Source organism: Stegostoma tigrinum, chromosome 2 (assembly GCF_030684315.1).
Source record: "Stegostoma tigrinum isolate sSteTig4 chromosome 2, sSteTig4.hap1, whole genome shotgun sequence".
Lineage (NCBI taxonomy): Eukaryota > Metazoa > Chordata > Chondrichthyes > Orectolobiformes > Stegostomatidae > Stegostoma > Stegostoma tigrinum.
The window spans coordinates 162,431,633-162,455,718 of record NC_081355.1 but is presented as its reverse complement, the minus strand read 5'-3'; the positions used below and the strand labels follow the sequence as shown (position 1 = coordinate 162,455,718).

The 24,086-nt window shown below is 49.6% G+C and overlaps 1 protein-coding gene across 19 annotated transcripts in view; it reads right to left on the bottom strand.

Annotated features, from left to right (window-relative positions):
• The window catches only part of LOC125463118 (plectin-like), a 392,251-nt gene that overhangs the window by 113,467 nt on the left and 254,698 nt on the right, over window positions 1-24,086 (bottom strand). For all 19 annotated transcript variants that reach the window (XM_059640946.1, XM_059640955.1, XM_059640962.1 and 16 more), the window contains 3 exons: window positions 17,250-17,327; window positions 16,085-16,177; window positions 2,876-3,042 (listed from right to left, as the gene is read on the bottom strand). In XM_059640946.1, the coding sequence (XP_059496929.1) occupies window positions 2,876-3,042; window positions 16,085-16,177; window positions 17,250-17,327 (338 nt within the window). The remainder of the gene's footprint in view (window positions 1-2,875; window positions 3,043-16,084; window positions 16,178-17,249; window positions 17,328-24,086) is intronic.

Below are 24,086 nucleotides of genomic sequence, written 5' to 3'. Positions count from 1 at the left end.
TTTACTTGGATGTTGCCTGGTATGGAGGGAAGGTCTTACGAGGAAAGGCTGAGGGACTTGAGGCTGTTTTCGTTAGAGAGGAGAAGGTTGAGAGGTGACTTAATTGAAACATATAAAATAATCAGAGGGTTAGATAGGGTGGATAGGGAGAGCCTTTTTCCTCGGATGGTGACGGGGAGCACAAGGGGCATAGCTTTAAATTGAGGGGTGAAAGATATAGGACGGATGTCAGAGGTAGTTTCTTTACTCAGAGAGTAGTAAGGGAATGGAATGCTTTGCCTGCAACGGTAGTAGATTTGCCAACTTTAGGTACATTTAAGTCATCATTAGATAAGCATATGGACGTACATGGAATAGGGTAGGTTAGATGGGCTTGAGATCGGTATGACAGGTCGGCACAACATCGAGGGCCGAAGGGCCTGTACACGCTGTAATGTTCTATGTTGTGTGAGTGAGTGTGTGAGACAGTGTGTGAGAGAGTGTGTGAGAGAGTGTGTGAGTGAGTGTGTGAGAGAGTGTGTGAGAGAGAGTGTATGTGTATGTGTGAGAGTGTGTGTGTGTGAGAGTGTGAGTGTGAGTGTGTGTGTGTATGTGTGTTTGTGTGTGTGTGTTTGTGAGAGAGAGAGAGTGAGAGAGAGTGAGAGAGAGTGAGAGTGAGTGAGAGTGTGTGAGGGTGTGTGAGAGAGTGTGAGAGAGTGTGAGAGAGAGAGAGAGTGTGTATGTGTCTGTGTGAGAGAGTGTGTGTGTGTGTGTGTATGTGTGTGTGTGAGAGAGTGTGTGTGTGAGAGTGTGTGAGATTGTGTGAGTGTGAAAGAGTGTGTGAGTGAGTGTGAGAGAGTGTGTGTGCATGTGAGAGTGTGTGTATGTGAGTGTGTGTGAGAGAGCGTGTGTGTGAGAGAGCGTGTGAGTGTGTATGAGAGTGTGTGTGTGAGTGAGACTGAGTGTATGTGTGAGTGAGAGCGAGTGTGAGAGCGAGTGTGAGAGAGTGTGTGAGAGAGTGTGTGAGAGAGTATGTGAGAGAGTGTGTGAGAGAGTGAGTGAGAGAGTGAGTGAGAGAGTGTGTGAGAGAGTGAGTGAGAGAGTGAGTGAGAGAGTGAGTGAGAGAGAGTGAGTGAGTGTGTGAGAGAGAGTGTGAGAGAGAGAGTGTGTTTGTGTCTGTGAGAGAGTATATATATGTGTGTGTGTGTGTGTGTGTGTGTGTGTGTGAGAGAGAGAGAGTGTGTGTGTGAGAGAGTGTGAGATTGAGAGAGTGTGAGAGTGAGTGTGTGTGTGTGAGAGTGAGTGTGTGAGAGCGTGTGTGTGAGAGTGCGTGTGCGAGAGTGTGTATGAGAGAGTGTGTGTGTGTGTGTGTGAGTGTGAGTGAGGCTGAGTGTATGTGTGAGTGAGAGGGAGTGTGAGAGGGACTGTGAGAGATTGTGTGAGAGTGTGTGTGAGAGTTTGTGTGTCTGTCTGCGAGTGAGTGAGTAGGTGTGTGAAAGGGAGTGTGTGTGCCAGTCAATGTGTGTGTGTGTGTGTGTGTGTGTCTGTGAGTGAATGAGCGAGTAGGGGTGTGTGTGTGTGTGGGTGTCTGTGTGTGTGTGTCAATGTGTGTGTGCGCGCGCGAGTGAGTGAGTGAGTGTCTGTGTGTGTCAGTCAATGTGTGTGTGTGTCTGTGTGTCAATGTGTGTGTGTGCATGCGCGAGTGAGTAAGTGTGTGAGTGTGTCTGTCAGTCAATGTGTGTGTGTGTGTGTCAATGTGTGTGTGTGAGTGTGTGTGTCAGTCAATGTGTGTGTGTGTCTGTTTGTGTGTGTGAGTGTGTGTGCCAGTCAATGTGTGTGTGTGTCAGTCAATGTGTGTGTGTGTCAGTCAATGTGTGTGTGAGTGTGAGTGTGTGTGTGCGCGCCAATGTGTCTGTGTGTGTGTGTGTGTGTGTCAGTGTGTGTGTGTGTGTGTCAATGTGTGTGTGTGTGTGTGTGTGTGTGTGTGTGTCAATGTGTGTGTGTGTGTGTGTGTATGTTTGTGTCAGTCAATGTGTTTGTGTGCCAATGTGTGTATGTGCACGCGCGAGCGAGTGAGTGTGTGTGAGTCAATGTGTGTGTGTGTGTGTCTGTGTGTGTGTGTGTCAATGTGTGTGTGTGCGCGTGCGCGAGTGAGGGTGTGTGTGTGTGTCAATGTGTGTGTGTGTCAGTCAATGTGTGTCGGTGTGTGGGTGTCAATGTGTGTGTGTGCACACATGCGAGTGAGTGAGTGTGTGTCAGTCAATGTGTGTGTGCGCGCGAGTGAGTGAGTGTGTGTGTGTGTGTGTGTCAGTCAATGTGTGTGTGTGTCTGTGTGTTTGTGTGTGAGTGTGTGTGTCAGTCACTGTGTGTGTGTGTGCGCGCGCGAGTGAGTGAGTGTATGTGTCAATGTGTCAATGTGTGTGTGTGTCAGTCAATGTGTGAGTGTGTGTCAGTCAATGTGTGTGTGCGCGCGCGCGAGTGAGTGAGTGTTGTCAATGTGTGTGTGTGTGTGTGTGTCAGTCAATGTGTGTGTGAGTGTCTGTGTGTGTTTGTGCGTGTGAGTGTGTGTGTCAGTCAATGTGTGTGTGTGCGCGCGCGCGAGTGAGTGAGTGTTGTCAATGTGTGTGTGTGTGTGTGTGTGTGTGTGTGTGTGTGTGTGTCAGTCAATGTGTGTGTGTGTCTGTGTGTGTGTGTGTTTGTGCGTGTGAGTGTGTGTGTCAGTCAATGCGTATGTGTGTGCGCGCGCGAGTGAGTGAGTGTGTGTGTCAATGTATGTGTGTGTGTGTCAGTCAATGTGTGTGTATGTGTCTGTGTGTGTCAATGTGTGTGCACGCGCAAGTGAGTGAGTGTGTGTGAGTGTGTAAGGGCTGTGCGGCCCCTGAGTCTGCCTGTGTACCTGTGCCGGTGGATGACTGCATTGAAGAGTTTGCCGTCCCTCCAGCTGCTGGTGAAGTTCTCACAGCGCAGGTCCGGGTATCCCTCCACCATCCTCTGGGACCACAGCAGCAGCTTCTCTTTAGCTGTCATATCTTCAGACTGGCCAGTGACCTGGATATCTGAGATCTGGAAAGAAAAACCATTTGTTCATTCTCAATGACAACAGCTGAAACTAACCAATAACTAACCTGAAATCAGCTCCAATTAGAGAATATTTACAATGTAGGAGGCCATTCAACCCCTCATCGTTGTGAAACGAACTCACTTCTTGTCAGTGGCTGCCTTTTCAGACACTTATGGGCAGTGCAGTGTTAATACCACTCAATGGGTAGTATATACTGATTGTAATACAGCCATTCAATATCACCAGGTCTGGCCTCGGGATTCCACCCACTCCTATGCTTCCCTGAGAGACTAAAACACCGTGTGCTGACCTACAATGCCCTGAGTGAGGGAATTCCAGGATTGTGACCTGAGACAGTGAAGGAACAGCGATACATTTCCCAGTCAGGATGGTGAGTGGTTTGGAGGGGAACTTGCAGGAGGAGGTGTTCCCATGTATCTGCTGCCCTTGTCCTTCTGGACGGAAGTGGTCATGAGTTTGGAAGGTACTGTCTGATTTGGTGAATTCCTTCAGTGCATTTTTTTTTAATTCATAGAATCCCTACAGTGTGGAAACAGGCCCTTCGGCCCAACAAGTCCGCACTGACCGTCAGAACATCCCACGCAGATCCGTTCCCCTATAACCCACCTAATCTACACACCCCTGAACACTATGGGCAACTTAGCACAGCCAATCCACCTAAAACGCACATCTTTGGACTGTGGGAGGAAACCAGAGCACCCGGAGGAAACCCACACAGAGACAGGGAGAATGTGTAAACTCCACACAGACAGTTGGCTGAGGATGGAATCGAACCCAGGTCCCTGGTGCTGTGAGGCTGCAATGCTAAACACTGAGCCACCGTGCCACCCCAATTTCGTAAATAGTACACACTGCTGCTACTGACCGTCGGTGGTGGAGGGAGTGGGATGCTTGTGGACGTGGTCCCAATCAAGCGGCTGCTTTGTCCTGGATGGTGTCAAGCTGCTTGAGCGTTGTTGGGGCTGCACCCATCCAGGCAAGTGGGGAGTATTCCATCACACTCCTGCCTTGTGCCTTGTAGATGGTGGGACAGGCTTTGGGGGGTCAGGAGGTGAGGTACTCGACACAGTATTCCCAGCTTCTGGCCTGCTCTTGTAGCCGCTGTGTTAATGAATTTCTGGTCAATGGTAACCCACAGGATGTTGACGGTGGGGGATTTGTCTCTCCTCTGATCAGATACAACCCATCTGCATCCAATCTTACCCAGATCCAGACTAAAGTGGTCAAGAATCTAAAGACCTCCGTCCTACACCACCTTTCCAGCCTCACAATCCTTTCTTACCCTCCTGCTCCTCTATGTATCTACATGGAAGTAACGTAGAGATTACTTCTTTCAGGGACCTACTTGCTACCATTTTCCCGAGATCTCTGGGCTCTGATTGACTACTGGACACTGGTGACTGGATCTTTCCTTCAGACTGTCCTGTAGCTGCTGTGAGACAGTCCCGATCCTGGCAACCAGGAGGCAACACTCCATCCTGGAGTCATGTGTACGGCCACAGAAAGGTCATGGGCAGGAGCACTGTGAGGCCAGATTCCAAAGGATTATTGTGCTGAGGCAAGTTCACCTAAACAGCAGAGTTTACTACATTGAAAGGAACCTCGTCAAAGGAGGAAAGTGAAGGAACAATGTGCTGAGGGTTGAGGGAGAACTTTCCAGATCCTGGGCCCAGGCCTGTGTAGCCTCATGCACAATGACCAGCCATGCAAGGGTCAAATCAAGAGCTCAGCATTTGAGAAGGACTAAGGCTGGAGGTGGATCACAGAGATAGGGAAACACAAAGTTAGAGGGAATGCAAAAAGAAATGAGAATTTTCAAACCAACTCTCAAAACCAAAAGCTGCTGGGGACTGAAAACAGGAGCTTCCAACTTCCCAAGATGAAATGGAAGGAATCTCTGCTCATTCTGAAAGGCACAGTCTGAGAAATGCATTGAGGGGTGCAGGAGGCTGGGGGGAGGACCTGGGTGTCACAGGGACTACATGGAAACTAGCCCCATCCCTCAGATGGTGTGACCAAGGGACAAACAATAGGAGGGCCCAGGGTCTTTGGGAGCACCTGGGGTAACAGTGAGGGGTTGGACAGGAAATTGATTCTATGATTGTAAAGATAGGGAGGGAGAGAGAAAGACAGAGATGGAGAGAGAGAGACAGAGATAGGGCAGCAGCCAGAAAGAGACAAAGAGACAAAGAGAAAAAGAGAGAGAAAGACTGAGAGAGACAGAAACAGATAGATAGACAGAGACAGAGGGACAGACAGGCAGGCAGAAACAGAGACAGAAAGAGAGACAGAATGTAAAAGGGAGACAGCAGAAGTGACAGAAAGAGAGGCAGAGGTAGACAGAGATATATAGAGAGAAATAGAGACCTAAGGAGACAGGAAGAGACAGATGGTGGCTGCGGGGGTGGGAGTTCATAACAGCTTGCCTCTGTGCTAGGGGGTGTATAATGGGATCCCCTGTGCTGGGCGTTTATAATGGAATCCCCTGTGCTGGGGGGTGTATAATGGGAGCCCCTGTCCTGGTGGATATATAATAGGATCCCCTGTGCGGGGTGGGGGGGGGCAGTGTACAATGGAATCCCCTGTCCTGGGGGCGGTTTATAATGGGATTCCCTGTCCTGGGGGGAGCGTATAATGGGATCCCCTGTGCTGGGAGGTTTATAATGGGATCCCCTGTCTTGGGGTGGGGGGGGGCATATAATGGGATTCCCTGCTGGGGGGGGGAGGGGTGTTTAATGGGATCCCCTGCGCTGGGGAACGTATAATGGGATCCCCTGTGCTTAGAGGTTTATAATGGGATCCCCTGTCCTGAGGGGAGGTGTACAATGGGATTCCCTGTGCTGGGGGGCGTATAATGGGGTTCGCTGTGCTGGGGGGTGTTTAATGGGATCTCCTGTGCAGGGGAGCGTATAATGGGATCCCCTGTGCTGGGGGGTTTATAATGGATCCCCTGTCCTGGGGGGTTTGTGTGATTCTCGGCCAGCCTGTTTCTCCTCTAAGCTGTTCTTACTACAAGTGTACAGACAGCTCCTACACTGGGCCTACACAAGGCTGTCATTGTTGAGTTGCTCCAAGCTGGACTATGTTCTGACTAATCCCAGTGCTTTATTAGGGCCAGAATAAGCAGCCCCTGAAATGGCGCATACAGTAGCAAAACATGAACAATATCACAGCACCGGCCAAACAACGCAGCACAGAGTGGGCATGGGTCCAACCAGACATTCCAACATCTGGGAAAGGGGTAGGGAACCAACAGAAACACACTGGTAACAGCCTATGTTAGAGAACAGGAGAGAGGCAGAGAGAAGGGAGGGGAGACAGGGGAGGGCAGAGGAGGAAGGCAGATGCGGGGAGACAAAGTGACAGAGAGAAGTGAGGCGAGGGGGAGGGAGGAGATGGAGAGACAGACAAAGACAAAGAGAAGTGAGGGGAGGGGGATGAGTGGGAGGGCAGAGAGAGAGAAGCGCGGGGCAGAGAGGAAGAGTGAGGAGGCAACAGAGAGAGGGGGAGAGACAAAAACAGACTTGGGGAGAGAGGACCCAAAAGTGAGATAGTGGCAGGAAGAGGGAGGGCGGAAAGAGAAGATAGAGATGGACAGAGGGATACAAAGAGCGAAAGAGAGAAAAACAGGTTACAGAAAGGCAGAGGAAGGGAGACAGTGAGAAAGAGAGGAGGACAGAGAGTGTATATGTGAGAGAGATTGCAACAGAGAGGGAAAGAGGGAGGTGGGAGAGACAGGGCTTGATTTGAACAATGGAAGGAATAGGATGAGATGAAAAGTGTGTGCGACAAGGTTTGTCAGGAGCAGAAAGCCAAGCGACTGATACTTCGATTGATATTAAACACGAAACAAGACAGTGTGGAGCACTGAAATGATATGTGGTCAGCATGCACATGTTGGACTGAAGGGTCTGTTTCTATGCTGTACATCTCTATGACTCTATGACATTGACCAGTCGGATGGGTGAGGTTCAATGCAGAGAAGTGTGAGGTGATGCACTTTGGTTTGAGAGACAATATAAAATCGAGGGTATAATTCCAAAGGGGGCGCAGGGGCCGGGGGAGCTGGGGGTATATGTCACGGATCACTGAAGGTGACGGGACAGGGGGACAGAGCAGTTAATAAACAGACAGTGCCCTCGGCTTTATTATAGGGGCATAGAGTACAAAAGCCAGGAGGTGATGTTAAACTAGTACAAGATACTTGTTAGACCCTCAGCTGGAATATAGTGCACAGTTGTGGGAGCCCCATTATAGGAAAGATGTGAATGTGTTGGAGAGAGGGCAGAAAGCAGGAATGGTTCCAGGAATGAGAAACGTCAGTCAGGAGGATCGATTGAAGAAGGTGGGACTGTTCTTGTTGGCAAGAATAAAGCTGAGAGGGAGATTTAATCAAGCATTTCAGTAAATGAACAGAAACTGTTTCACTGGCAGGAAGGTCAGTGACTAGAATATTGGCAAAAGATGTAAGACACGGCAAATGTTTTTTGCAGCGAGGGGTGTGCATTTGGAATGCACTCCCTGATAGGGACCTAGACATAGAGCCAGTTGTAACCTGCAGAATGTGAGCAATCAACATTTGGAGCAGGAATCTTGCAGGGATAGGAGGAAGGAATTGAAGAATAGAATTGACTGGGCTGCTGTACAGAAAAGTCAGTACAGACTCAGTGGGTGGAATGGCCACCCGCTGTGCTATACAGTTCTGGGTTTCTGTAAATGGCTTCCCCCTGTGCTGATTTAAGTGTTTTGTACAAATGTTAAAGAAACAAAGCTGCCTTTGTCCTGTCGAGTGAGGCTGAGGAGGACGAGGCTGACGATTCTGCTCCAACACTGCAACTTCAAAACTGTGCCTTTGGGCTTGTGGAAACAACACAGAGCCCTGTCCTTACAATATTCACTGCTTGGCATTGAGGACAGCAAGTTTCCAAACCAGACAACAGGAGCTTTCATGTATCTAATATCCTCTGTGTCCCAGGTTTCTGCTGTTTCTAATTTTGTTTTATTTTTGAACTGCTGAGTTTGTTCTCAGTCAGGTCTGAGCCTCCAGCTGACAGTGTTTAGCCACATATTTAACTCACACTGAGTTTTAAACACATAGGGCAGCAATAGAGAGAGCAGATCAGAGAAAGAAAGAGAAGGCGCTGCCTTTCCCCTCTCCTCAAGCCGTATTTCAGACCACATTGGGATGCACCAAGTATTTGTTTTACCCCACACTGAAACAGAGAACACTGGAAATACTCAGCAGGGCAGGCAGCATCAACGGGGGCACAGAAACAGAGTTTTCACGTCTGTGACCTTTCATCAGCTCGGAATTGACCTGAAACGTTAACTCTCTATATGACGCTGCAATATGAACTGTCCTGCATTTCTCATTCCATGATCAGATTTCACATTTCCAGTATCCATCTGTAGTATTACGCTTTAAAAAGTAATTCTGCTCTTTGTTAATCCATGATTCGCATAAACAACATGTGCCTGTGGCTGTATCAGAGATAATGGGAACTGCAGATGCTGGAGAATCCAAGATAACAAAGTGTGGAGCTGGATGAAAACAGCAGGCCAAGCAGCATCTCAGGAGCTCAAAAACTGACATTTCGGGCGTAGACCCTTCAAGCTCTGATGAAGGGTCTAGGCCCGAAACGTCAGCTTTTGTGCTCCTGAGATGCTGTTTGGCCTGCTGTGCTCATCCAGCCCCACACTTTGTTATCTTGTGCCTGTGATTGGTTGGATGATCAACATCAGCCGGCCAACATTTACCTGCGAAGTGGCTCTCACTAATGTACAAACATGGAACTCTGCAGCAGGTCAAACAGCTCTTCAATGAAACTGATCTATCTGTCATCTCAGCACCGCACCGTCCCCTGCTCATCCCATGCCTCGACACTCTCATTGGTCAAACTTGCATCAAACTCAGACTTGAACAGTATACAAGAGAAAGCTAAGCTTTCACTCTTGGACAGGATGTTGGTGTCTCTCAATAAGCATTTACTGCTTATCCCTAACAGCCCCTTGACAAGGTGGTGGTGAGCTGCTTTAATCACAACAGGCTGGCTCCCCCCCACCCCCCCCACCCCCCCCACATCGAGAGCACTCGCGTAGTTTTGATCTCCCTGATATCACCACATTGAACCCAGTTGAGGGAAGGTCCATATGACTGATTCCTGGGATGAAAGGATTCTCTTCGACCCAGTCAGGCTGGTTGTCCCCATTCTCACTGAATTCCTGAGAAGATTGAGAGTGAACTTTTTAAAACATAAATAGTGAGAGGACTTGACAGGCTGTTCTGTACGGGAGAATGTAAAGCCAGAAACATTGTGTAAAAATACAGGCTCTTCCCATGAAGGTGGAAATGTAAAGGAATACTTTTTTTTACAGAGGTTCAAGACAGATTTGGGAAGGTACAGAGGGTGCAGGCAGGAACAATGGATCTGAGAACACAATCAGCCGGGACTTTACTGAATGCTGGAACAGGCTTCAGGGCCAAGTGGTCGAATTCTGTTGCTAATTTTTGTGACCTCAGCTTCTTTCAAAGGGCAGCTAAAACTCAAAGACATTGCTGTGGGTCTGGAGTCACGTCTAGGCCATATTTGAACAGCTATTTGGAGTCAGCAACTTGCTGAACTAAGAGAAAGCATATCTACATTAAACCAACAGAAGGTAAAGGCTAAGGTGTATTGAGGAATGTAGGGAGCCCATTGAATGGGCTCTGAATCTAGTTCCAAGCCATAAAATAGAAAGGGAACACTAAGGGCAGTGCTGAAAGTACAGAACAAAAGATACCACACCCCCCAGCATGAACTGGAAAGCCACTGAAATCCTCCCTAAGCTCAAACTTTATTAGGTCAAATAGTTACAAATCCGTTTGAACAAACTGTGAAGACAAAGGGAAGCACTGTGTTAATACCTCATGCTAATCTGAAGAGTTCCCAAAAGATACGGACTGCCAGCTGCTTTTAAGAATTTGTTAGAATTCTTTGCTTAGAATTGATGTCCCACAGGCAAAAGCCAGACTAATCATTCAATCATTGAATAGATGCTACTCCTAGGACATTGGATACAGTTTTAAAGAGGCTGAATTGGAGTTAATAACAGAGTTGGTGGTTGTCTTAACACCCCTCAAAATGTTCGAGAGAAAAGGGGTACAGCATTGATTCACTGCTGACAGGTGGCAGAAAACCCAAAACACTGCAGTGCTACAAAAGGACCTGTAAACGCTAGCTGCAGTAAACAGTACAGGACTGTGGCCAGGACACACACAAAAAGCAAGCTAGCAAACTGTCAGCAGTGTGTGAGGCTGCCCTGCATTCCAGGTTCTGTGTAAGGTACACTGGACCTGCCTGAGCAGGAAATCTAGCTCCATAGACACAGCCAGGGGCTACATCAGTGAACAGTCAAACACAGACAAGCATAGCAACAGCAGCACAGAATGAGACAGAGCTGTATAAACAGAAGCTGTTGAAGAAGTTAACCAATGAGGTAGAGGTATAGTGGTAATGTTACCTGGATAATGTCCTAAGGACAGCAGTTCATGTCCCATCATGGCAGATGATGAAACTTTAATTCAATAAAAATCTGGGGTTGGGGGATGGTGGGGGTGCATAACAGTTCACCATGTAATTGTTGTCAATTATTATAAAAGTGCATTTAGTTCACTAATAGGTGAGGGGGACAAGTTGAAGGGAGACGTGTGGAAAATTCTTTACGCAGAGGGTGGTGCGTGACTGGAACACCGAGAGGCGGGTACGATAGCATCATTTAAGATGTATCTAGTCAGACACACGAATGGGCAGGGAGCAGAGGGATACAAATCCTTGGAAAATAGGTGAGATAACAATGTGTGGAGCTGGATGAACATAGCAGGCCAAGCAGCATCTTTTGTGCTCCTAAGACGCTGCTTAGCCTGCTGTGTTCATCCAGTTCCATACTTTGTTCTCTCGAATTCTCCACCATCTGCAGTTCCCGCTATCTCTTGGAAAATAGGCAACAGGTTTAGATAGAGGATCTGGATTGGCGTCGGCTTGGAGAGCCGAAGGGCCTTTTCCTGTGCTGTAATTCTCTTTGTTAATAGTTTCAGTGACAGTAGGAACTACAGATTCTGGAGAACCTGAGATAACAAGGTGTAGATGAACACAACAGGCCAAGCAGCATCAGAGGAGCAGGGAAGGCTGACGTTTCAGGTCTAGACCCTTCCTCTGAATTTTCTGAAGAAGCGTCCAGACCCGAAACGCCAGCTTTCTTTCAAGCTCTACACCTTGTTACCTCTCTAGTTCACTAATGTTCTTTCGGGAAGAAAATCTGTCGTCTTGTCTGGCCCACATGCAACTCCAGACCCACAGCAATGTGGTCTATTAACAACCCTCTGAGCAATGACGGATGGGCAATAAATGCTGGCCTAGTCAGCGACATCCTCATCCAATGAACAATTAACAGGAAAAGACAGAGTCGATTAAGATGAACTATTTTCTCTGTTTGGGGATTCTAGAATGGGCGGGGGTGGGTATGGTCAGACCGTTCAGGAGCGATGATAGGAAGCACATCGACACACAGAGGGTGGCAGTGGTTTGGAACTCTTCCACAAAATGGCAATGAGTGCTGAATCAGCTCTTAATTGTAAAGTTTTTTTTAAGTATGTTAAGCACAGGTATAAAGGGATATGGGCCAAAGGCAGGTAGGTATATGGAGTTAGATCATGGATCAAGCATGATCTCATTGAATGGTGGGACAGGCTCACTCCTGTTCCTGTGCTGCTATAAAAACAGCATTAGACTAAAGAAAGCTGCAAGCACACACTCTAAATTACAAGTGACACCGGATTTTGTGTAAAGCCCCTCCAGTGTGGATTGTAAAGTACATGGGCCAGGATTGATGGAACTCAATGGTAGATCAGCAGCAATCCCTTTCATGGTGCATTAACAATGTAACATAGCGATAGCACCTCCACATGGAAACTGCAAACAGGAGTCACTTAGCAAGTAGTAAGGGAATGGGATGCACTGCCTGGAAATGTTGGGGAGGCAGGACCCATTGAGGCATTGAAGAGGGACATTGGAATGTTATGTGGATAGAAATGGTGCGCAGGGGTGTGGGGGAAGGGTGTGGGGGTGAGAGATTGGTATTCGGGGATAGAACCAGATCTGGCACAGTGTGCCAAACAGTCTCCTTCTATTCTGCAATAACTCTCTGATTCTGTGACTCTGTTATATTTCTTGAGCAGATCAGCAGTCGCAGAACTCCTGGGGGTATAGCTCCCAACATAGTGACAATCCATGAGATCAACAAGATACAGTAAGAGTGAACAGATGAAGAAATCCTCACACAGACTCACTGCAGGATATCCAGCAATTGTACTCCAAAATGTACAACATCACAAGCACCAAAGGTAAGGCCTGGTCCCCTCCAGCTCCTGGCTAAAATCTTCCTTAGCCATTCTATCTATGTGCTTGTGTGCCCTCCCCAGTGCTGCTGATTAGACCAGCATTTACATCGCACCCCTGTACAAGGCAGTGCCAGGGGACTGAAGAATTGCAAATATGATCCTATTTCAAAAAGCTGTGAGGATAAACACCAAAACTCCAAATATGTGGTTTCTGCACAAAGTAGTGAGGAGGGAACTACCCACTGGTAGAAAGATCAGGAAGCAGCCGGCACAGGATTAAGTTAATTAGTAAGAAAAGGAAATGGTGAGCAAAGAGAAACTCTCTCGCCCAGTCAGTAGTTCAGGTGTGATCAGGGTATATTCAATTGAGATTTTTAACAGGAAATTAAATCAGTATCTTGATGGGAAAATGTTTGCCCATCTCTGGGGAAATAGGAGGCCATTGGCTCAAGGCGGACTGTTCCTACAAAGGACTATCACAGGAATGAGGAGGGCGAACAGGCACATTCCATACTGTAAACTGTCACTTCCTCACATTTTCTAGTTGAGGTGGTGCTGGTCTGAAAGCTAATCCAACGATTGTTCAATTTGAAGATAATAAAATGTGAGGCTGGATGAACACAGCAGGCCAAGCAGCATCTCAGGAGCACAAAAGCTGACGTTTCGGGCCTAGACCCTTCATCAGAGAGGGGGATGGGGGGAGGGAACTGGAATAAATAGGGAGAGAGGGGGAGGCGGACCGAAGATGGAGAGTAAAGAAGATAGGTGGAGAGGGTGTAGGTGGGGAGGTAGGGAGGGGATAGGTCAGTCCAGGGAAGACGGACAGGTCAAGGAGGTGGGATGAGGTTAGTAGGTAGCTGGGGGTGCGGCTTGGGGTGGGAGGAAGGGATGGGTGCGAGGAAGAACCGGTTAGGGAGGCAGAGACAGGTTGGACTGGTTTTGGGATGCAGTGGGTGGGGGGGAAGAGCTGGGCTGGTTGTGTGGTGCAGTGGGGGGAGGGGATGAACTGGGCTGGTTTGGGGATGCAGTGGGGGAGGGGGAGATTTTGAAACTGGTGAAGTCCACATTGATACCATATGGCTGCAGGGTTCCCAGGCGGAATATGAGTTGCTGTTCCTGCAACCTTCGGGTGGCATCATTGTGGCAGTGCAGGAGGCCCATGATGGACATGTCATCAAGAGAATGGGAGGGGGAGTGGAAATGGTTTGCGACTGGGAGGTGCAGTTGTTTGTTACGAACTGAGCGGAGGTGTTCTGCAAAGCGGTCCCCAAGCCTCCGCTTGGTTTCCCCAATGTAGAGGAAGCCGCACCGGGTACAGTGGATGCAGTATACCACATTGGCAGATGTGCAGGTGAACCTCTGCTTAATGTGGAATGTCATCTTGGGGCCTGGGATGGGGGTGAGGGAGGAGGTGTGGGGACAAGTGTAGCATTTCCTGCGGTTGCAGGGGTAGGTGCCGGGTATGGTGGGGTTGGAGGGCAGTGTGGAGCGAACAAGGGAGTCACGGAGAGAGTGGTCTCTCCGGAAAGCAGACAGGGGAGGGGATGGAAAAATGTCTTGGGTGGTGGGGTCGGATTGTAAATGGCGGAAGTGTCGGAGGATAATGCGTTGTATCCGGAGGTTGGTAGGGTGGTGTGTGAGAACGAGGGGGATCCTCTTGGGGCGGTTGTGGCGGGGGCGGGGTGTGAGGGATGTGTCGCGGGAGATGCGGGAGACGCGGTCAAGGGCGTTCTCAATCACCGTGGGGGGAAAGTTGCGGTCCTTAAAGAACTTGGACATCTGGGATGTGCGGGAGTGCAATGTCTTGTCGTGGGAGCAGATGCGGCGGAGGCGGAGGAATTGGGAATAGGGGATGGAATTTTTGCAGGAGGGTGGGTGGGAGGAGGTGTATTCTAGGTAGCTGTGGGAGTCGGTGGGCTTGAAATGGACATCAGTTACAAGCTGGTTGCCTGAGATGGAGACTGAGAGGTCCAGGAAGGTGAGGGATGTGCTGGAGATGGCCCAGGTGAACTGAAGGTTGGGGTGGAAGGTGTTGGTGAAGTGGATGAACTGTTCGAGCTCCTCTGGGGAGCAAGAGGCGGCGCCGATACAGTCATCAATGTACCGGAGGAAGAGGTGGGGTTTGGGGCCTGTGTAGGTGCGGAAGATGGACTGTTCCACGTAACCTACAAAGAGGCAGGCATAGCTGGGGCCCATGCGGGTGCCCATGGCCACCCCCTTAGTCTGTAGGAAGTGGGAGGAGTCAAAAGAGAAGTTGTTGAGTGTGAGAACGAGTTCCGCTAGGCGGATGAGAGTGTCGGTGGAGGGGGCCTGGTCGGGCCTGCGGGACAGGAAGAAGCGGAGGGCCTTGAGGCCATCTCCATGCGGAATGCAGGTGTACAGGGACTGGACGTCCATGGTGAATATGAGGTGTTGGGGGCCAGGGAATTGGAAGTCCTGGAGGAGGTGGAGGGCGTGGGTGGTGTCACGGACATAGGTGGGGAGTTCCTGGACCAAAGGGGAGAAAATGGAGTCCAGATAGGTGGAGATGAGTTCGGTGGGGCAGGAGCAGGCTGAGACGATGGGTCGACCGGGGCAGGCAGGTTTGTGGATTTTGGGAAGGAGATAGAAACGGGCCGTGCGGGGTTGGGGAACAATGAGGTTGGAGGCTGTGGGTGGGAGGTCCCCTGAGGTGATGAGGTCATGAATGGTGTTGGAGATGATGGTTTGGTGCTCGGGTGTGGGGTCATGATCGAGGAGGCGGTAGGAGGTGGTGTCGGAAAGTTGGCGTCTGGCCTCGGCGATGTAGAGGTCAGTACGCCATACTACCACTGCGCCACCCTTGTCTGCGGGTTTGATGGTGAGGTTGGGGTTGGAGCGGAGGGAGCGGAGGGCTGCCCGTTCTGCGGGGGAGAGGTTGGAGTGGGTGAGAGGGGTGGAGAGGTTGAGGCGGTTGCAGGAACAGCAACTCATATTCCGCCTGGGAACCCTGCAGCCATATGGTATCAATGTGGACTTCACCAGTTTCAAAATCTCCCCTTCCCCCACTGCATCCCCAAACCAGCCCAGTTCATCCCCTCCCCCCACTGCACCACACAACCAGCCCAGCTCTTCCCCCCCACCCACTGCATCCCAAAACCAGTCCAACCTGTCTCTGCCTCCCTAACCGGTTCTTCCTCTCACCCATCCCTTCCTCCCACCCCAAGCCGCACCCCCAGCTACCTACTAACCTCATCCCACCTCCTTGACCTGTCCGTCTTCCCTGGACTGACCTATCCCCTCCCTACCTCCCCACCTACACCCTCTCCACCTATCTTCTTTTCTCTTCATCTTCAGTCCGCCTCCCCCTCCCTATTTATTCCAGTTCCCTCCCCCCATCCCCCTCTCTGATGAAGGGTCTAGGCCCGAAACGTCAGCTTTTGTGCTCCTGAGATGCTGCTTGGCCTGCTGTGTTCATCCAGCCTCACATTTTATTATCTTGGAATTCTCCAGCATCTGCAGTTCCCATTATCTCTGATTGTTCAATTTGAGCTGGTTAATGTTGTGGGCACAAGATTTTCCTGCAGGTGTGGGTAGGGTTTCACACTCAGTGTGTGTACAGTAACCACACCCCAGTCAATGTGTCTGGATTAAACTCACAGCTGATAAACCCAGGGTCACAGACTGACCTGGAAGTGAAGGATGATGGTCCATATCAGACCCAGCGTCAGCTTCGGATTTCCGTCTGCAATGTCATCATTCCGGATATTGACAAGCCGAACCTGGGATACAGAAATGGCTATCAAACATACGGCTGGGAACTAACTCACTCCACCCCACCTCACCTCACCCCACCCCACCCCAACGCACCCCACCCCTGGGCCACTGCCATGTGGGACAGGGCTATACCCCTCCCCAGTGGGACAGGGCATAACCCCTCCCCAGTGGGACAGGGACTAACCCTTCCCCAGTGGGACACGGCATAACCCCTCCCCCAGTGGGACAGGGCATAACACCTCCCCAGTGGGACAGGACTATACCCCTCCCCCGCAGTGGGACAGGGCATAACCTCTCCCCCAGTGGGACAGGGACTAACCCTTCCCCAGTGGGACACGGCATAACCCCTCCCCCAGTGGGACAGGACTATACCCGTCCCCCGCAGTGGGACAGGGCTATACCCCCTCCCCCGCAGTGGGACAGGGCGTAACCCCCCCAGTGGGACAGGGCATAACCCCTCCCCAGTGGGACAGGGCATAACCCCTCCCCAGTGGAACAGGGCATAACCCCTCCCCAGTGGAACAGGGCTATACCCTCCCCCCCAGTGGGACAGGGCTATACCCTCCCCAATGGGACAGGGCATAACCTCTCCCCAATGGGACAGGGCATAACTCCTCGCCATGTGGGGCAGGGCATAACTCCCCACCCGCAGTGTGACAGGGCTATACCTCCCACCACCCCCTTCCCCCCCCCCCCCAGTGGGACAGGGCATAACCTCTCCCCAATGGGACAGGGCTATACCGCCCAGTGGGACAGGGCATAACCCCTCCCCAGTGGGATAGGGACGTGACCCCCAATGGGATAGGGCTCTGCCCCCCAGTGGGACAGGGTCATGATCCCCAGTGGATCAGGGCTATACCCCCCCACCACCCCAGTGGAACAGGGCTGTGGCCTCATCAGCCTGGGCCGGCTGGTACTTGACCCTTCATCCTTTGATCACTCACTCTGACTGCTGTTAATCCCCACAGAGCCACTGTCCACTGGCCTTCCCTCACCAAATCACTGCTACTTCACACTCCCATGCCCTTCACACCTCCCACACTCAGCATTTTCTTGATTCAGGTCCCAAGTTCTTACCTGTCGATGCTTCAGGTAATCCAGGGCAATGCCCACGTTCTGCAGCTTATGAAATCGCATCCGGCCTTTCTCACGGGGCTGACAGGAAGAAGAATATCAGTCAGTCATTCCCACAATGAGGGCTGCAGCCTTTACATTCAGCTAAACTCACATTGTCCACTGGGTACACTGTCCACACACACTGTCCACTGGGTACACTGTCCACCCACACTGTCCACTGGGTACACTGTCCACCCACATTGACCAGCAGACAATAGACAATAGGTGCTGGAGTGGGCCATTCGGCCCTTCGAGCCAGCACCACCATTCATTATGATCATGGCTGATCATCCACAATCAGTATCCTGTTCCTGCCTTATCCCTATAACCCTTGATTCCACTATCTTTAAGTGCTCTGTCTATCTCTTTCTTGAAAGTATCCAGAGAGTTGGCCTCCACTGCCTTCTGGGGCAGAGCATTCCATATATCCACCACTCTCTGGGTGAAGAAGTTTTTCCTCAACTCTGTTCTAAATGGCCTACCCCTTATTTTTAAACTGTGTCCTCTGATTCTGGACTCACCCATCAGCGGAAACATGCTTCCTGCCTCCACAGTGTCCAATCCCTTAATAATCTTATACGTCTCAATCAGATCCCCTCTCATCCTTCTAAACTCAAGTGTACACAAGCCCAGTCGCTCCAATCTTTCAACATATGATAGTCCTGCCATTCTGGGAATTGACCTCATGAACCTACGCTGCAATCCCTCAACAGCAAGAACGTTCTTCCTCAAATTGGGAGACCAAAACTGCACACAATACTCCAGGTGCGGTCTCACCAGGGCCCTGTACAGCTGCAGAAGGACCTCTTTGCTCCTACACTCAATTCCTCTTGTTGTGAAGGCCAGCATGCTATTAGCTTTCTTCACTGCCTGCTGTACCTGCGTGCTTGCTTTCATTGACTGATGTACAAGAACACCTAGATCTCGTTGTGCTTCCCCTTTACCTAACTTGACTCCATTGAGATAGTAATCTGCCTTCCTGTTCTTGCCACCAAAGTGTATAACCACACATTTATCCACATTAAACTGCATCTGCCTTGCATCCGTCCACTCACCTAGCCTGTCCAAGTCACCCTGTATTCTCATAACATCCTCCTCACATTTCACACTGCCACCCAGCTTTGTGTCATCAGCAAATTTGCTAATATTACTTTTAATGCCTTCATCTATATCATTAACATATATCGTAAACAGCTGCGGTCCCAGCACCGAATCTTGTGGTACCCCACTGGTCACTGCCTGCCATTCCAAAAGCGACCCGTCTATCACTACTCTTTGCTTCCTGTCAGCCAGCCAGACCACTGGGTACACTGTCCACTAACACTGACCACTGGGTATGCTGTCCATATGCGGTAAGGGAGGGGGTGAGGTGTTTCAGAAAAGAATGAGTGTGATCACAGTGGTGTGGTGATCACAGGGGTGAGTGAGTGTGATCACAGGGGTGAGTGAGTGTGATCACAGGGGGAGTGAGTGTGATCACAGGGGGAGTGAGTGTGATTACAAAGAACATGAACAAAAAAAAATTACAGCACAGAAATGGGCCCTTTGGCCCTCCAAGCCTGTGCTGATCCAGATCCTCGACCTAAACCTGTCGCCTATTTTCCAAGCATCTGTGTCCATTTGCTCCCTGCCCATCCATGTACCTGTCCAGATATATCTTAAAAGACACTAACGTGTCTGCGACTACCACCTCCACTGGCAACGCGTTCCAGGCACCCACCACCGTCTGCGTAAAGAACTTTCCACGCATATCTCCCTTAAACTTTCCTCCTCTCACTTTGAACTCATGACCCCGAGTAATTGAGTCCCCTACTCTGGGAAAAAGCTTCTTGCTATCCAACGAGTCTGCACCCCTCATGATGTGTAGACCTCAATCAGGTTCCCCCTCAATCTCTGTCTTTCTAATGAAAATAATCCTAATCTATTCAACCTCTCTTCATAGCTAGCACCCTCCATACCAGGCAACATCCTGGTGAACCTCCTCTGCACCCTCTCCAAAGCATCCACATCCTTTTGGTAATGTGACGACCAGAACTGCACACAGTACTCCAAATGTGGCCGAACCAAAGTCCTATACAATTGTATAGGATTGGGGGAAGTGAGTGTAATTGACGGGGTGTGGGTGTGATCACAGGGGAGTGTGGGTGTGATCACGGGGGGGGTGTGAGTGTGATCACGGGGGTGTGTGAGTGTGATCACAGGGGGTGTGAAGTGGTTGGGGGAAGTGAGTGTGATTGAGGGGGTGTGACTGTGGACAGGGGTGTGAGAGTGTGATCACAGAGGGTGTGAAGTGGTTGGGGGAAGTGAGTGTGATTGACGGGGTGTGAGTGTGAACAGGGGTATGACAGTGTGATCATGGCAGGGGTAAGTGAGTGTGATCATGGTGGTGTGAGTGTGATGACGAAGGTGGAAGTGAATGTGATCAGGGAGTGCAGAGTAAATGCCACTCTGATTGTGAAATTGCATTGAAATGTCCATGAGCTCACGTGTCTGTCATATGGAGTGTCACACCCACTGAGTTTACGGGATTGGGGAAGTGTGTGCAGATCGGTAGGGGATCAGCATATCCAAGGGGGCCCCTCATGGTATTGTCTCTCTACACACACACACACACACACACACACACACACACACACACACACACACACACACACACACACACACACACACACACACACACACACACCACTATAAAAGGCAGTGCTATAAAATGTCTGACTGGTTAGAGACAAAGACAGTGAGTCATCAAAGGCTCCAAAATGGAGTGATGAATGTCACTGAATCCACAGAGACATTAACAGCTGCACGGTTTTTATAAATAGTTTATACTCCATCTTTTACATAACGAGCTTCACAAACTCAGCATTGAAAACCCAACTCCGACAATCAATGACCTCTCATATTACCCTCAGCCTGAGGGAACCATTCCTTTCTTTATTCCTTCATGGGAGGGGGTGGGGGTGGCTGGCGTTCTTGTCCACCCCTAAGTGCCCTTTGCTGAGTGTCTTTGCTGGTCATTTCAGAGGGAAACTTGACCACACTGCTGTCACATGTAGGCCAGACAAAGTAAAGATGGCAGTTTCCTGCCAAACAGCAAGTTTTTACTACAATCAGTGCCAGTTTCACAACCACTCTCACTCCCAAGCTAACTTTCGTTTCCTCACTAGTTAATCTAAATTCAATTTGGTGCAGTGTATGTGGTCAGTGCAGAATTAAATGATAGTTGAGGAAAGAATACTGACATTCCTCAACAACAATTTATCAAATAATCCCACAGCAAGGTCAGGAATTCGGGAAGGGAAGGGGTTTGGGTCCATTGGGGCAGTGGAGAGTGGGAGTTAATGGGAAGGGGTTTGGGTCCAATGGGACAGTGGAGAGTGGGAGTTAATGGGAAGGGGTTTGGGTCCAATGGGACAGTGGAGAGTGGGAGTTAATGGGAAGGGGTTTGGGTCCAATGGGACAGTGGAAAGTGGGAGTTAATGCAAAGGGGTTTGGGTCCATTGGGACAGTGGAGAGTGGGAGTTAATGGGAAGGGGTTTGGGTCCAATGGGACAGTGGAGAGTGGGAGTTAATGGGAAGGGGTTTGGGTCCAATGGGACAGTGGAGAGTGGGAGTTAATGGGAAGGGGTTTGGGTCCAATGGGACAGTGGAGAGTGGGAGTTAATGGGAAGGGGTTTGGGTCCAATGGGACAGTGGAGAGTGGGAGTTAATGGGTTTGCCCAGTGAGTGATTGAATTTAATGAAGAGCTGTTCGTGGATCATCTCCTAGCTTCTCATGTTTGGTTGCAGAGTCTATGAGTCAGAGTGAACAATAACGTCTACACACACCCTATAAACTGAACAACATTAAATATTTTGCAATAAACACAGCTGTGAGCAATATTTGCTGTCAAAAATTGCACAGAGGGTATTAGACGCTAAGACACCCTGTCTTTATGATATATCCCTCACCCTGTCTTTATTCTCTTTGTTTCCATACGGAAACAGACTAACGCTTATTCACAGATCCCCTCTTTAGAATCTGTTCTTTCCTCTCACGCAAGGGGCCAACGGGAGCTCTGACAGGCTTAGACCAGAAATGTATCTGGAAGATAAACCACTCTCCAACAGCAAGATACAAATTTCAGCTCTCACTGCACTCACTCTCGCTGCCGTCAGTCTCACTGCCGTCAGTCTCACTCTCACTGCCCTCACTATCAGCTCTCACTGCCCTCACTCTCGCTGCCGTCACTCTCACTCCCATCAGTCTCACTCTCACTGATCTCACTCTCAGCTCTCACTGCCCTCACTCTCAGCTCTCACTGTCCTCATTCTCACTGTCCTCACTCTCTCTCCCAGTTCTCACTGCCCTCACTATCAATACTCTCACTGCCCTCACTCTTGGTTGTCACCTCCTGCTCTCACTCCTGAATCTCAGCTCTCACTCTCAGTTCTCAATGTCCTCAGTCTCCCTATTCCATCTCCAGCTTCCTCTATCCCTGTCCCTTCCACCTGTTACAGACACAGCAAGAACCCAAGGTGGAGATCCCTCTCTCTGCAGTAGGTCATGCTTCAGGGTGGAATTGCACAGTGTTTGACACATGGAAACTGATGGACTGAGGTTCTGTCATGAGCTGGTGGGCAATCAGGCTCATAGTTACACACAATGACACTACTCACACGGTCAGACAGAGCTGCTGATTTCACCTTCAGTTTGTAATCGAGACTGGTAACAGCATGCAGCACTCACACATCTCACATCACCACAAACACGCATGAAGTTAGCAAATGTGTCGCCATTGATACAAGACACCAGCACAGCGTCTCCAGAAACACCATCAGCTATTCCCAACCAGCAAGGCAAGATCCCAACTGCGGAACCACACCTCAAACTGCATTTACTGCCAGCTTCAGCTGTGACTCTGCAGTAGTGGACACTGAATGTGTCATCGCAGTTTAACATGAGTAATCCAGAGGTTCAGGAACAGCCAGGGAGAGTGTTGCTGCAGGGCTGGGAGATGGGAGATGAATAATCGCGTTTCCATCATGCTGTCAGAGATCACAGGCAGGCACACTCACCAGTCGCAAATACCTCATCACATGCTGCTGCCTCAGCTAGCCCACAGTGCAGGGTCGGGGGTATAGGCCAGAGGACAAAGGGTAAAGGTCAGAGGTAACGGTACATTTTAGCAAACAACAAAGGATCAAATACAAAGTAGGAACAAAACACCAACAAAAACAACCCCGAGAAAGATATGAAACAGATCCCAACTCAAATTCTAGCTCCAGCTCAAAGGAGGCTGGTGATATCTCCAGCAGGATCCAGATTATCCACGAGGTCATCTCTTCAATATTTACTGCAGGAATCACAAAGCAATCAACTGAGTAAGGAGGAACCAATCAACTCTGTCAACATGAATCTCCAGTGGGCTGTTTCTGACAAAGTTACTGGGGACAGGGGCCTATCAATGAGAACCAAAAACAGAAGCTGCTGGAGAAGCTCAGCAGGTCTGGTAGCACCTGTGCAGAGAAATCAGAGTTCACGTTTCAGGTCCGATGACCTTTCTTTAGAACAGAGATTTACAGCAATTTATGTTTTTATTTCTGATTCCCAGGTTCTGCGGTTCTTTTAGTTTATTTTTGACCGATCAGTGAGACCCATTAGGGGACTGATATAAAAAAACCTTCCAAAAAATCCACTGCTAAAATCCCAAAATCGTCATAAATCTCAATCCCAACCCCGAAACCAAAATGATTATCTCGGTCCCAAATCCTGAACTGAGAGTTAAATTTCAAACTTGCAAATGATGCAGAATGAGATAAGGTGGAAATGATAAGTCATTTTTATTTATTTGTGGAACGTGGGCATCACTGGTTGGGACCAGAATTTATTGCCCGTCCCTAGTTGCCCCTTGAGAAGGTGGGGGTGAGCTGCCTTCTTGAACTGCTGCAGTCTATGTGCTGTGGCTTGACCCACAAAACCCTGAGGGAGGGAATTCCAGGATTTTGACTCAGTGACAGTGAAGGAACGGCGATACATTTCCAAGTCAGCATGGTGAGTAGCTTGGAGGGGCTCTTGCGCAGGGGGTGGTGTTCCCATGTACCTGCTGCCCTTGTCCTTCACGTTGGAAGTGGTCGTGGGTGAACCCTGACTTATGAACAGTGACGAGGAGATGTGGTTCCCCCCAGGACCCTGTATAACTGAAGTTTAAACTCCTGATTCTTCCACTCAGTTCCCCTCACGAACAATGCTTAATACAAGATATTACAATGGACTGTGACAGCACCTGGCTGGCAGACTGGGCCGAGGAGTGTAAGATGGAGTTTAATTGAGATAAATGTGAGGTGCTGCATTTTGGAAAGGCAAATCAGGGCAGGAAAGATATACTTAAAGTTAGGGCCCTGGGATGTGCTGCTGAACAAAAAGACCTAGGTGTACAGGTTCATAGTTCCTTTTAAGTGGAATCGCAGGTTGACAGGGAAGTGAAGGAGGCATTTGACATGTCTAACTTTATTGGTCAGTGCTCTGAGTATACAAGTTAGGAGGCCATGTTGTGGTTGTACAGGACATTGATGAGGCCACTTTTGCAATACTGTGTTCAATTCTGGTCTCCCTGCTGTAGGAAGGATGTTGTCAAACTGGAGAGGATGCAGAAAAGATTTTCAAGGATGTTGCCAGGGCTGGCGGGTTTGAGCTACAGGGAGGGGCTGACTAGACTGGGACTATTTTCCCTGGAGGTCGGAGGCTGAGGGGGACCTTACAGAGGTTTATAAGATCATGAGGGGCATGGATAGGGTGAATAGCCAAGGTCTTTTTCC